Source organism: Stenella coeruleoalba, assembly GCF_951394435.1.
Source record: "Stenella coeruleoalba genome assembly, chromosome: 3".
Lineage (NCBI taxonomy): Eukaryota > Metazoa > Chordata > Mammalia > Artiodactyla > Delphinidae > Stenella > Stenella coeruleoalba.
In genome coordinates, this window is record NC_137148.1 from 43,934,441 (window position 1) to 43,949,337 (window position 14,897).

At 45.1% G+C, this 14,897-nt stretch overlaps 1 protein-coding gene across 3 annotated transcripts in view; it reads right to left on the minus strand.

Moving 5' to 3' along the window:
- Positions 1-3,747, minus strand: part of MIER3 (MIER family member 3) — a gene marked incomplete at its 5' end in the record, with an annotated part of 30,334 nt that extends 26,587 nt beyond the window's left edge. The window contains 2 exons of one of the 3 annotated variants that reach the window (XM_079918754.1): positions 2,233-2,257; positions 3,701-3,747. In XM_079918754.1, coding sequence (XP_079774880.1) covers positions 2,233-2,257; positions 3,701-3,709 — 34 coding nt within the window. Of the gene's footprint in view, positions 1-2,232; positions 2,258-2,680; positions 2,940-3,102; positions 3,163-3,700 lie in introns of those variants that run through there. The other 2 variants (XM_079918756.1, XM_079918755.1) reach the window with 2 other exon arrangements.
- Between the last annotated feature and the right edge of the window lie 11,150 nt (positions 3,748-14,897).

A 14,897-nucleotide genomic window follows, 5' to 3' on the forward strand; every position in this document is an offset into this window, starting at 1 on the left:
AGAAAATGAAGTCAAATTTATGAAAAACAGGATTTTCTCCATTTGTTTTACTCTACTATGTAATTTAATTAGATCACTCTCAGAGCAGGCAAGGAAAGAAGTATTAGAATCTTGGAGTGGAGAAAGGGAGAAGTGGAAGGAAGCATATTCAACACAAAAAGTTTGATGTGTTTTTAGTCAAGCTATTTAATATTTTAAACATTTAAGGACATTAAGATCATTACCAAAACACTGAACTAGACCAAAGATTTTTCACTATGGAAAAAAACACAGACAATTCAATGTTTCTGATTCTGAGTTCAGAGAACTCTAATCATTAGCCCTAAAAATAATAAAATTCCTATGGGACTCTATTCTTTAGGAGGTTTACATTATAATGTTATTTTTTGAATGCTGAAAGATATTAACCTGCTCGTTTTGAAAGCCTGTTGAAGTATAGGTAGTTTAAGTTAATTTTAGAGAAAGATGAATATTTGTTAAATAGCTGAAAAGCAGAACATCAACCATTACAAATTTTCTTTGAGGAATTCCAGGAAACTTTTGGGGTATGCCAAAGTGTAAGGTATGAAGTAGATGGTAACTTTTCTACCTCTTTGAAAGCAGAGCTCTACCCTCTTTCTAATCCACGTATCACTTGGCACACTTTAAGGCTTCCCCTGAAAGACGAAAGTATTCATTCAATAACAGCCAGAAACAGAAGGGCCTGAGGGTCTACTCTTGGCTTTGTCCCTGGCTTTCTGGGACCTGAGGCAAGTCATTTAAACCGTCGGGGCCTGGGTCCAGTTTTTCATTTATAAAATTCATAGGGTTGGTTTAATGACCTCTAGTCTCTTCTGGTTCTAAAATGTTCTTAAAAATTGGCTAATTGATTATAAACAAGTTATAAGTTTGTTTAAACACCAAAACCACACTTTTTGCTTTTTATTTAGATTGCAACTTCTTAAAAGCAGACAGTGATACAAAATGGAAAAATTCCATTATCATCCAGATGTTTGGCATCATGTACATAAATATTCTTTCCCTGAAATCAGCTATAACAAAGAAATGTTTGTCTCAAAATTAGAGAAACTTAAAACAATTTTTAAATGTAAAGACATAGTTATTTTCAAAATAGCCACAAATTTCTTCTACTTGATGTTAATTATTTCATAATACCTTAAACGATAATCAAGTGAGACATTAAAGGTTGACTAAAGACACGAAGTAATATGCAAGGAAATGGACTCTAAGGCAACATGTGGTAACAGAAGACTTGGGAGCCCATCCAGACTCTGCTATTAACTAGGTAACTCTCGGTAGAGTTATTTAGAAGTCTCCTCAAGTGTAAAATAAGGGAGTTGAACTAGTTCAGAGGCACTTTTCCTGGAGACTATGAGAGGGAAAAGAGGCAGCCAAAAGGGGGCTGGAAAGAGAATAAGAAACTGAAACAAAGCTGTCCTTAACATTTCAGCACATGAGGAAAGGTCTCTGCCATAGATGGGTTTCAGGGGTTCCACAAACCCCAAGGTATATGCAATTATCCATTATGTGCAGAGTTCTGGAGACAGAGTCCCTTGCTTTCATCAGATCCTGACAGGGGTTTCTAACACCAAAATGGTTAAGAAACACTGTCCTAGATGATCTAATGTTGTCTCACCTCAAAAATTCTGTATTACCACTTTTCTTTGCCAAACTCATAAAGTATGTGTTTCTTTTAATTAGGACAGCTTTACGTAACTCTCAATTTTGCATTTAATACAATCCACAGACACTTCTCAATTATGAAAAATGTATGAGACAAAACAAGGGGAGATGGAGAGTCAGGATTAATGATCAATATAAGCACCCCCAAAGTTCTGACAAATTAAAGAGACAATTTCTCAAAAAAATTAAAATCTAAATTAAACTGCTAAAGTTAGTGGAAAGTTTGGGAAAGATTTGGGATTAACCGTTTCAGACTTGGAGAAAAACACACGATATGTGAGAATTAAAGATCTATTACTTAAAAAGAACGTTTGTCAATTAGCAGCTCTGTAACAAAAGTATTTTTTTCAACATGCCAGATAAAAGTGAGAAAAGAGTGTAACTGTTCCTTCCTCCAACAGCTTAATTACCAAAATGAACACTGAAACCTCTTAAAAACAAATGATGAAAAACTCGCAAGACAAATTTCTGTTGGAAAAATTGAGCAATAGATCTTTGGGTCCCCATCACCCTTTGGGACCCACTGAAAAGTAAGAAAAGGGGACAAACCTGGGCTCGAACTTCCAAAAGAAGCCTAGGAGAGAAAAGAAAACGTGCGGTTAGATCGCGCAGCCAGGGAAAGAGGCAGCGCCGGCAACAGGGCGCAGAGGAGGCGGAGCCCAGCGCTCCTCCGCAGCTGCCAAAAGTGCAAGACGTAGCTTCGCTCCAATCGCTCCCGGCCCCTTTCGGGCCCCTCTTGGCTGCCTCGCCTTCCTCCCCGAGTCCGTAGTGTACAAACTCGCACACCGGGGACGAAGCCCGGTGTCTAACTGGCAACTCCAAGACTCCGCTTGGAGCTCAGCAAGTTACAAAGTAGAGAAGCACAACCCAGAGCAGTCGGCTCACAGCATCGGTCCCCCATACCCCGGCATGTCAGGAGTCCCCCAAATCCCACCTGGCTCTCCACGGCCCCAAACAACAACTCGCAACCTAACACCCTTTCCTGGAAGGGACTCACCCTGCGCATCCAGTCCACCTCCTGGGGCCCGGTAGCCCCAATTCCTGTGCTGTCCTCTGCCCCCGAGCGTAGCCAGCTCTCAACCGGACACTCGCCCCCAAACCAAAGCTCAAGCCCCCCCATACTCTCTGCGGCGTCCGGAGACGCGGATCCGCAGTCCCAGAGATGCTGGTTCCTTCCAGAGTGTTCAGTCGCTCCCCGGGCCCGCCAGCGAGCCCCTCGCCCTAGCGTGCTCCTGCCGAGGGGCTTCTGCTGCGCCACCCCCTCCCCCCAAGCTCACTAGTCCCGGGGGACACGGCCAGGGCAGCTCCGCTCGCCCTGCCTCCCCCCTTAAGCTCGGAGGAAAGTGGGGCTACCGAGAGTCCGTGGAGAGAGCGTCGAGGATCTTGGTCCTCCCCGTTTACCCACAGGAGCTCCCGCACCTCCCGGGCTGCGGGGCGGGGAGTCCCGCTCGCCTCTCGCGAAGCCCAGCGGCCGCGCATCCCGCTCGCCTCCGCGCCCGGAGCAAAGTGGAGCTTGAGGTTCCTTCGCACCGCAGCCTGGACCCAATGGGCCGGGGGCACAGAACACTCCTCCAGCAGGGCAGTGGCGCAGCCCGCTCCCCGCTTTGCAATCCGGCCGCGGAGGGGGGGATCGGCCGGTTTCCACCCACCCCGGCCCCAGGAGGCGGCGCGGAGGCTCCGGCGGCCCGCGTCAGCTGCCCGGGGGCACGGCACGGCGGCGTCCGCGGGCCGGGGTTCGCTGCCGCCGGCCGCCGCCTCCCGTCCGGCCCCGTCGCCCGGCCGGGTCGGGGCAGGAGCCGCCGCGGCCTAGTCCCGGAGGGAGACAGCTCCCGCGCCCGCTCCCGCCCCCCGGCCGGCCCCGCCGCCGCCCGTCGCCGCCCCGCGGCCCCGCGCCGCCACGCCGCCCCCCGTAGGGCCGCAGGAAGGGTCCCGGATCCCCCAAGCCGGCTCGGGGACCGCAGGAGGCCGCCGGGCACCCGCTCCAGCCCGGCCGCTCCTGCCCGGTTTCCCTGCTCACCTCCGCCATATTGGTACCTTTAGGGCGAACGAGCAGCGCCGAGCCCAGTCCCCGGATGGGGAGCCTGAGCCAATAGCAGCCGCCGCCGCCGCCGCCGCCGCCGCGGTCCGCCCGGCACCCGCCCGGCGGCGGAGGCGGCTCGGCCCCTTATAGGGCAGGGCGGCCCGCGACACCCCCGGCCCGCTCGCAAGCCCACCCCATCCGGCGCCCCTCGCCGCGCCCCGCGCCCGCTGCGGGCGCCTCGACCCGCACCCGCACTCACCCGCCCTTCGCCTCTCGGCTGGAGTAAAGTTCCTGCCGAATTGGAGGCAGACGGGGGACGGATGGAAACATCGGCGCAGGACAGACCCATGTCCACCCAGTCGAGGCCCAAGAACCGGCCGGGGTGGCTGCGGACCGACCGACAGACGCTCCGGTCCGGGAGGGCGTTGGGGAGAGGGGCAAGAGACTTGGAGGGACAACTCGACAGACTTCCCTAAGTAAGAAGAGAGGAGGTGGTGGATGGCCGAGAGGAAGCCCCGAGAAATGGAAGAAGTGGCTGATGGACTGCAGTGTCAGTCCAGAATGAGAGGACAGCGACCAGGCATTTTGCGGTTTCCCCTAAGAGACCTGCAGGAATGGGGGATGCAGATCAGCGTACACTGGCCCATGGAGTGGACGGTGGAAGTGGTCATTTGCCAAACAGGTTTGGAAGATAGTGACAGTACGGAAGAAAAGGCAAAAGATCAACAGGGCAAAGAAGTGATAGTGAATAGAGTTGCACGATTCAAAGAAGATGCTTGTAAAATACAAACTCTGCACGTTCGGGAAAAAAAATTAGAACAGTACTAGAGGTTGTTAATTGCCAAATAGGGTGGTAAGGGAATAGGGTTGATCCCAAATAGGGATGACCCAGAGGTACACACTTGATAGACCTGTGGAAGAGCAGGAATACTCAAGGGCCTGAAACTGACCCACCTCCCACCTCCCTCCCAAAAGGTCAAACATTTGCTTAGGTTCAAATGGGAAAGTAGACCTGTGGGCAAGTGGATGGGTTGAGGATGGAGGACAAGGTTTAAGAGGTGTACCTTCTCCTAGGCATGTCTTATGGCCGTTTGGTCTTCATTGGGAGACCTAAGTCTAACTCCTGGCAGTTCCATTTTCACACTGAACAACTCTGAGCAAAGTACACAAAAATATTCACCAACAACTCGTTGGTAGCCCACAGAGGTAAATCCTGCAAGAAGTTCGAGTCCGTATTCCTAGTTGCCTTGGCACACAGGTGTCTTGAGGCAGGAGGCCAGAAATAATATGTATGGAAAACAAAGTAAAAAAAAAGAAAAAGTGGAAAAGAGAAGTCGACTGTAAGGTCCTGGATAAGTGAGATGCAAACACAATTAGAAAAGTATAGCAGGGCCCTATAGAAACTTGGAGAAGAGTGTAATCTCAGACACCAGAGCTCTTCTATCAACTATTGCTAAAACACGTAATATTAAATAATAGAATTGAGGTTATTTGCCGTAATCTCACAAATTGAGAGACTTTTTAGAAGCTTAAACTTTCCATTCTTTTAGTCCAAACATGAAAGGTCTGGATTTTAATCCGGGGTTGCCTTCTATTCTCCCCTCCAATGGTGGAGACTGGATTATGATTAGGAGGGGAGATGATTACTTTCAACCTTTTTAAGCAAGGCATCTCAAAATTAAAGTTATTCCACTGGTGAACGTTATTTATTTATGGAAATTTTAGGAGAAAAGTCACCTCAACCATTTCAAAACATCATAAAGACATGGAAAATTACACTTTCCCTGCTGTGAAATGTATCTTTCGACATTTTGTCCAGTCAAATAACTCAAAAACAGCTGAACTTTGAAACCAGAGGGCTTGGCACACATTGTATGTACTGTCCTCAATGAGGCGTTTAGAGTTTTCAAAGTAAAAAATGGCTTGAAATTAAGTGATTAACTTTAGAAAAGTGGTAGTGAACACATCCCATGGACAGAGCCATTAAACAATGCCCTGAGCTGGACCACAGGCCACGCCACCACAGAATGGGGTTGGGATCGAGTCATGAAGAAAGTGTCTCCAGCAGCCTGTCTTGCCATACTTAACACTAAGGAGAAACGTTTGCTTCATAGCAAAACGTGGCTAATCCAAACTATAAATGTGGCCTTAGGTTCCATTTTGCCCTATCTAAGAAATATATAGACTCCTGCACTTGCGTAAACTTAGTAGAGAGTCTGCAGATTCTCTTTTTATTAAACTATAAAGATTTTGCACAGGCACTTGTAATTTTGGCTGCTTATATGCTCTCCATCCTAGTACGTAATTCATGTAGTCTATGTCCAGGCTATTAAATAAGGATTCATAGAAAGATAAGTGAAGCTAAATTAATTTGCAGATTAAGGAAACAGAGCCACTTTCCACTCCTAATCCCCAGAGAAAAAGTATACCACCCAGTCTTACATAACACATTCCTTTTATGATAAAGTGTGTAAAGTCTACTGTTTGTACATGGATCTTTCATTCTTTTTGATGACAAGGCTTCTAGCAGTTGGTACAGATAAAAAGTCCCCTTGTTCTAGGGAGTTGAAATAAAAAATTACTTTTTACTGTTGTTATTATTATATACAACAGGTGGCATTATATAGAAAGTAAGTCCTATGCTGGACTCTGGGCACAATGGGATCACCGTAAAAGTCCTTGTCAAAGCTTACCGTGTAACTGAGTAATTTTTATACGTGGTGGATGGGAATCAGAGCAAGGAAAACTCAAAACTGAAACCACAGTAACATCCAAGGAGAACCAAAATGTAATAACATCCTCCAGCCATCTTTAGAAATGAAATAAATCAAGAAAAGATTATAAATGTATGGTTTAAGATGTCTTACAATATATACAATAAAATAAGAAAATGTACGTATAAAAAATGAGGGCCAGTGAAACTAATTAGCCCAGGAGATTAACACCAGAGAAGAAGTCAGAACAAGAATATGCAGGTAATGAGGTGTGATACACAACATGAGAGTTAAACCATAAATTTGGCTTAGCGCTTTCTGGAGCTAAAGCAAAAAATAAATACAATCGTTGCTTGATTCTCACTGTCCTTGAGAAGAAATGTACAAATTCTTCCATGGAAACAAAGCTTTTCAGAACCTTTAAAGAAATGTCTTGCCTGAGCTACATAATAATGTAGTACTGTAGAGGGCAATATCCTCTACCAGATCCTCAAAGGGCACTGGCAGGGTTTGCAACACTGTTTCTTTTAGTGACCATCCATGAAAGCTGAGGGCATCCTATAAATGTATGACCTACTGAAAGCAGTTTTAACAGGGCCACGGTATGCAATACAAATATTTAGCTTTCTACAGATTCCATCTAACCCAAATAGACTATCCAAAGTTAATGTCTCAATCTCAAGTGCCTGTGCTAGTCAGGCAGGCACAACGAATAAGTGAAGCTGGCCATTGTGAAGACTAAAATAGGGGCAATAGCAAACCAGTAGACAGTAACCCTACCGGAACGGAGCAGCCACTAACTCAGTCTCAGCAGACTGGCTCTAGCCTTGTGAGAATGTGGGCCCAGTGCTTCCAGGCATTCTCAATTTCCAAGAACATCTGGAAAGCCAGATTTTTATGTGACATCTCCTGGTTTTCAAAATTTATCAACTAATTTTTAAAAAATGTTCAACACAATGTAGATTAAATAAACCACGTTAAATAAATCACGTGAACTGTGAGCTTCCAGTTTGCAGACTCTTAGAATCTCTTAACCTTACCTCTCAACATGGCTTCGGGTAAGACTGTAATACCAACATTTCAGCTCGCTATCACATCAAACTTCTTGCATTTTTCTAAACATATCCATTTTTCCTGGGTGAAACTCAAATATTTCTTGATGGAATGGATGACTGCTCTCTGAGAAAGCTAATTCACTGTAGTAAGCTTTGCCTAAACAAAGATTGTTAACAGAAGGGAGATGGTCTATGTAGTTATTAAAAAAAAAAAAAGAGGGCTTCCCTGGTGGCGCAGTGGTTGAGAGTCCGCCTGCCGACGCAGTGGACACGGGTTCGTGCCCCGGTCCGGGAAGATCCCACATTCCGTGGAACAGCTGGGCCCCTGAGCCAAAAAAAAAAAAAAAAGAAAAAGAAAAAGAAAAAATAATTCTTATTTCTCTAAGATTGACCAAAACAGGTTGAACAAAACAACCATAAGTACTGACAATTGCTTTGTAGTTGTATGTTGTACTGTATTAGAATGGAAGCTAGAGAAAGTTCTGAAAAAGCTGAACTCAACAACGTCAGAATTTTAGCAAAAACTAACTGGGGCAACCAGCTTGGAGAACTGGCTTTGAGATGGAACACACAGGGCAAGGATATAGGGACTTCTCTTGATGGAGGTACATTGCCACTTCCCAAGGCAAGTATTAGCAGAACTAATTTAACGGCTGCATAACTTATCTTGAAGAAAGAATGCACACGGGGCTTCCCTGGTGGTGCAGTGGTTGAGAGTCCACCTGCCAATGCAGGGGTCACGGATTCGAGCCCTGGTCCGGGAGGATTCCACATGCTGCGGAGCGACTGGGCCCATGAGCCACAGCTACTGAGCCTGTGCTCTGGAGCCCATGAGCCACAACTACTGAAGCCCCTGCACCTAGAGCCCGTGCAATGGGAGAAGCCACTGCAATGAGAAGCCCGCGCATCGCAGCGAAGGGTAGTCCCCGCTCGCCGCAGCTGGAGAAAGCCCGCGCACAGCAACGAAGACCCAACGCAGCCAAAACTAAATAAATAAAATAAAAATTTTTTTAAAAAAAGAAAAAAAGAATGCACAACTCAAGGAGTGCCAGTGACTTTGCTCTCCATTTCCCTCAATCAATATACTCTGGGTTTACCTTGAAATGGGAGACTCCAATCTTCTGTACTCTTGGTTGGCTTCTCACAGTGTGAGCACCTTGCTGCCCTGAGTATAATTCTGGTGTTTAAAGATACATTTTTTTTTTTGGTACAGTATGACCTATAAATACAAGCCATAGTATTTAGGCTTAAAGTATAGACACTTTCCTAAGCCTTTTTTTTTTTTTCAGTTCAATTTCTTCTAAAATTATTATCATGAAATGTTTCAGGAATATCAAAATATATGCTATTTAAATAGTTTTTCCTCCTTTTTCATTTAGTTGCACAACCAAATGTAAATACAGTGTGATTCCACATTACATGCATTTATTGAGTACCTATATATATATATTTTTGGCCGCACCATATGGCACGTGGGATCCTAGTTCCCCGACCAGGGATCCAACTCGTACCCCCTGCAGGGGAAGTGCAGTGTCTTAACCACTGGACCGCCAGGGAAGTCCCTTGAGTACCTATTAAGTACATATTTTTTCCGTATAGTCTTCTTCATCATCACCTTGGAGGTAGCTGTTATTGTCTCCAGCTTATAGATAAGGAAACTAAGGCTCAGAGAAATTCAAACTTATCCAGCTTTTAAATGACAGAGCTGAATTTGGGCCCAAGGCTGCTTGAATTTAAAGCCTGAGCTCTTTTCTTCACATTAAGATGTTAACGAGTGAACCAAGAACCATTAGAAAACAAAAAGATAGGATTTAAGTGAAATCTTGATAATTTTATAAACGAGACTAAGCAATCTCTCTTGGGAAAAAACAAGTGCTAAACTAAGGGACCAACTTTTAGAATAACCTATGAAACTGGATAAAAGAAAAATGTGTTTCAGATCAACTTATTGTAACAATACAGTAAGGAAAATAATCTGAGTTATACAGTACTTAAAAGATGGTAAGCAGAGGGCACAGAGACCATGTCCATCTCAGTCCATTTTTTTGCAAACATCTGGCCTAGCACACTGCTTGGCACACAGTGCATGTACACTCAGTAAACATATTTGAATGGATGAATCAGGATCTAGTTCAATGGTAGCCACTTCCTTAGAGAGAAATGACCTAAGGTATACAATAATGATGATAATAGGCAATGAGTCCTAATGCATCATTAGGAACAGTATTACAAAGGCAACAGTCATTCACTTATTAATCCATTTACAAACCATTTCCATCCCTGGCCTTTGGTTAGATTGGGACTGCCCATGTGGTACACGTACCAGGAAGCCCAGCCACAGACACCAGCCCTCTGACTTCACTGTGCAGTCAGGCAGCCCTACTGCTCACTTGTTCTGACCTGTTGTGGTCCTTTCTCCTTCCTCCACCTCAGATACCCAACTCTCCTCGATGTCATACCACAGAGTAACGTCCCACAGGGATCCCTTACCTGTGTCACTCACTGGGACATGCTTCTTTGGCTTTTACTCTCAGCATCTCCCTAAGACCTCCACTCACCCATAACTGAAAGTTTTTCCTGGCCCTTACTGGCCACATCAGCTCTACCTGGCCTTCTATCGGGAGAAGAAGGGACATATGATCTCACTGTGCTGGGATCTATAAGGAGATTCATCATAAGTCTACACTGCAAAACAGCTCTCCTCATTCACTAACTTGTATTTCACCTTTTGAAATACTTATGCCCCGACATTTATATTTACACACAAATGAATTCACCACACCACTGGGTGGATTTCTCTCCAAAATTACCAAGTCAAAGTTGTACAAGAACAAGCTTATACTTTGGGAGAACTTCTCTCAATAGAAAGAAGGAATTTTAGGAACTGATTGTATCAGAAACATCTTATGTGCTGTGTTAGTTTGCTAGGGCCACCATAACATAGTACCCCAGGCTCGGTGGCTTAAATAACAGAAATTTATTTTCCCACAGTTCTGGAGCTAGAAGTCAAAGGCCAAGGTGTCGGCAGGTTTGCAGATGGCTGCCGTCTCACTGTATACTCACATGGTCTTTCCTCTGTGCACACGTATCCCTGGTGTCTCTTTGTGTGTCCATATTTCCAATTATAAGGACATCAGTCAGATTGGATTAGGCCCACCCTAATAGCCTCATTTTAACTTAGTTATGTTTTGAGAGGCCCTATCTCCAAATATAGTCATAGCCTGCAGTACTGGGAGATCAGGACTTCAACATATTAATTCGGGGGAGGGGGGAAATGATTCAATCCATCACACACGCCCCCTCAGATTCTTTCCACCCAATCTGCCTCTCACACTCGCAGCCTCCACTGTGGAAGGCCAATTCCATGCACACAGCTCCTGCTGGTATCTGGCTTCTTCTGCCATTTCTGCACTCAGACAATAAATAGCTGCAAAGCATGGAATCTGGCTTCCTGAGTGACTGTTAGGGGGATTGGATGGTGTAAGCCAAAAACGTGGAGGTTTGAATTCCATAGGAGGCAAGCTTAGATGAATGGGGATGTGGGAGACTGCAGGGCGCCAGGCAATTAAATTCCCTTTCCTCCCGCCCTTGGGTGGATGACTCTGGGGCACAGTTTCTCCACCCAGCCTGTCCTGAGATGTCCAGTGGTTGAGCAGATGTACTTGCTGAGTGACCTGCTGGGTCTCCTGTGGCTCTGTCAAGAAGCAATGACCAGCATGGCTACGTATCGCCTTGCACTGCTTCCCATCCTTCCCTGTTTAACTTCCCTCTTTCTTCACTCTTGCTACCATGGCTTTGCACTTCCCCAAATCATCATCTCTTAATCCTTGTCTCAGGCTCTATTTTCTAGGGAACCCAGGAGAGAACACTGGCATACGTGCCTGCTGGAAAATGAGACTGAAAAAGCAAAAACAAAAACAAAAAAACAACCCTGTTAATTAAAGACAAACATTGACAAGGAATCTTGGGGCTGATGCAGGGCTGAATACCATGTAATCAATAACATGCTCCTGCATGATATACATCATGTTCAGAGGACTCATCACTCTTTATGAAATAGGAGATTAGAAAGTATATCAGTTGGTTCCAACTGGGAACCATTCTAAGATTTAAAACAAAGGAAATTAATCCATGAATTGGTTACATAAGCCATAGGTTTGGCTGAGATGCCAAACAGAGGACTGTGAAGCAATCCATAGATTTGCAAAAGCAGAAAGTGTTACGCCTTCTAAGCTGGAAAGACAAAAGGAAGAATCAATGTTACCACAGCCCAGAGGCCAGTCACTGGGGGAAGCTGGCACTACTGTATGCTTGACTAGCTACAGCTGAAGATACAGCTGTGCTGGAGATGCAACTAGGCATAGAGAGAAAAGGACAAATACCCTGGTTTTTCTCTTCCCCCTCCAATTTCCTGCCAGTGCCTCCCATTCCCTGAACTGGGAAGAAGCCAGCGGACCCAGGAGCTCGGAAAATGCAGACTGCAGGAATTGGCACCTGTCATATGGAGCAGTTCAAGGGAAGGCTATAGAGTGAAATTAACAGCACAGGGTAAGGACTGGCCCAGAAAACAAGACAGGTTAACTTGGAGAAGTTGTTAGAAGGTCAATAACTTTACAGGTCAAGGTACTGTACCTTAGGGGAAAAATATATATGTAACACAGCTATAGCAGAGTGCACATTGGAATAAAACAGCCCTGAGTTCAAATGTTATTCGCACATGTGACCTTGGAAAAGTCATTTAATTTATCTGAATCTCAGTTTCCTCTTGTCGATCTGTGTTGTAACCCTCTTAGAAACGATGTGTAATGCTTTAGCATTGTCCCACTGAGGGGTGAGGAAGTTGGAATTTTATCCACTAATTCCCATCCCCATTGAAGGTCATTCCTGGCATTTACTCCTGGGCACTTTTGGCCTGCCCTTCCTTCAGGAGGGCCAGGCCCACTGTCTCAGGCAGAGAACAACCTTAGGCAGAGAGATGCGGGAACCAGGTGTGAACAGGTACTGTCCAAAGACAACTCCAGGGTAGACTGAGGAATATGGATCAAACATTGGCAGTATCTGTTGCTGATATATAACTGAAAAAGATCTGGGAATCATAATGGACCACAATCCAGCCTTAAATCAGCACAGTTGTGCTTTCATGTTTCCCTAGACCAGTGCTTTTCAAACTTTTCTGACCAATATCCCCAGTTAGAAATATAATTTTACATTGTGACCCAGTACACCTGTGTTTGTATACTTATATATAACTTAAACAAAAGTTTCATTAAACAATATTTATTCTAAGTAGCATGGACTCTGATATCTTTTTATTTCATTAGACATTTTTAAAGAAAGGTTGCAAGTCACAAAATTGATTTCATGACCCTCTAAAACCCTCCGTGTATTTTCTTAGCTACTCTAAGTGTGGGCTGCTGCCGTGACAAGTTAAGGAACTGGAGCCAGAATGTAAGTAAACTTGGTCACTATGCACTAAAGTCATTAAGCACTAAATTCAGCTGACATTTTTTCACAGCAAGATATTCTCAATGAAGGAAGCAGTATGTGTTGATTCATATTTTGGCTCAAGCTCCTCTAGTCAGAGACCAACAGCTCATGGATCCATCCTTTGAGTAGTACTACCCTAGACCACATTTTAAAAATGGCTTGTTTTAAGGGTAAAGAAAGAAGTTTTCTAACATTTGCCCTTCTCTCTTGTTAAAAGATCCTTAGTCCTCCAAACTCTTCCTCAATTTTTTCTTGGGGTCTCTAAGGGTCATCTCTGATGATGTCATCAAACCACATTTACAGATGGTCACGACCCTCTCCTTAGTGCCTAAGGCTAGAAGCGAGGGTGAAGACGACTGCCCACCCCCTCTGCTCACCCCTGCAAGAAGGACCACGTGGTCCATGCTCCTGGTTCCCTGTTCCTGCTGCCACCCAGCCTATGGGGAAATGAGATTCGAGTTCCACTTCTGTGGACCAGAAAAGGAGGAAAACGGGGTCCCACACTGCAACTGTGGGCCCCTTCTCCAGGCTGCAGGTGAGTCCTGTGAAGCTACTATCTTCCAGGACAGCAATCCTCAAACTGGAGGATGCTAGGGCAGTGGGCCTCAACCAGCAGCGGTTCTACCGCGCCCCCCCACCCCCGCCCAGCCCCTGGAACATTTAACAATATCTGGAGATGTTTTTGGTAGTCAAGCTGGGGCGAGGGGGTTGCCACTGGCATTTTAGTAAGCAGAGGTCAAGGATGTCGGTAAATATCCTACAATCCACAGGATAGTCCCCACAACAAAGAATTAGATAACCCAAAACACCAGTAGTGCTGAGACTGAGAAACCCCACCCCCAGGGTACATGCAGGCTTCCCAGGGGTGAGCACGCAGATTGTTCTAAGCTGATTGGTTACTTATCTTCAATTCCATTTGTAATCTTTCCTAAATTTGGTCTTCCACAGTCTGCCAATTCTCCTTTTCCACCTCCCTTTTTTTTTTTTTTTTTTGCGGTACGCGGGCCTCTCACTGTTGTGGCCTCTCCCGTTGCGGAGCACAGGCTCCGGACGTGCAGGCTCAGCGGCCATGGCTCACAGGCCCAGCTGCTCCGCGGCATGTGGGATCTTCCCAGACCGGGGCACAAACCCGTGTCCCCTGCATCGGCAGGCAGACCCCCACCTTCCTTTTACAATGACCCTTTCCCCAAATCCCAAATAAACATTCCCAGGTATAAAAACTTCCAAGTCACCCCGTAAGGGACAATTTGAGTCTACAGCTCCCTCCTGTGAGAAGCAACTGTGAGGCAGTTCCCTGGGTGTAAAGCAAAAGAGCTTCATAAAAACACTAAAGCAGCAGCATCTTGTTTCGTGCAGGTGACACTCCTGCAAGCCTCTGAACCTTATGCAGCCATCTATATGTCTTAGAATTATAATCCAAAAGTAAGATAAGTTGATCACAGGGAGACATATGAACACATTTATATTAATCAATAAATGATGTCATTTTTTTTTCTGACTGAAAAATTCTATCTGGTTAATGGGTCTGACAATGAGGACTGGCTTCGCCATTTCAATTATACAGGAGACATTTCCATAAACTAAATTGGCTAACTCTGCAGGCCAAGGTACAATATATGATGTGCCAGAAATGACATCTTTTTCAATTATTCAGATTTATAATAGAAATATTTACATGTTAACTTAAAGATGTGAAAGGAGGGTGACACTGTTGGTGTGAATGTAAGCTGGTGCAGCCACTGTGGAAAAAAGTATGGAGGTTCCTCAAAAAACTAAAAATAGAATTAACACATGATCCAGCAATCCCATTCCTGGGCATATATCTGGACAAAACTATAATTCAAAAAGATGCATGCACCCCTATGTTCATAGCAGCACTATTCACAACAGCCAAGACATGGAAACAACCTAAATGTCCATTGACAGATGAATGGATAA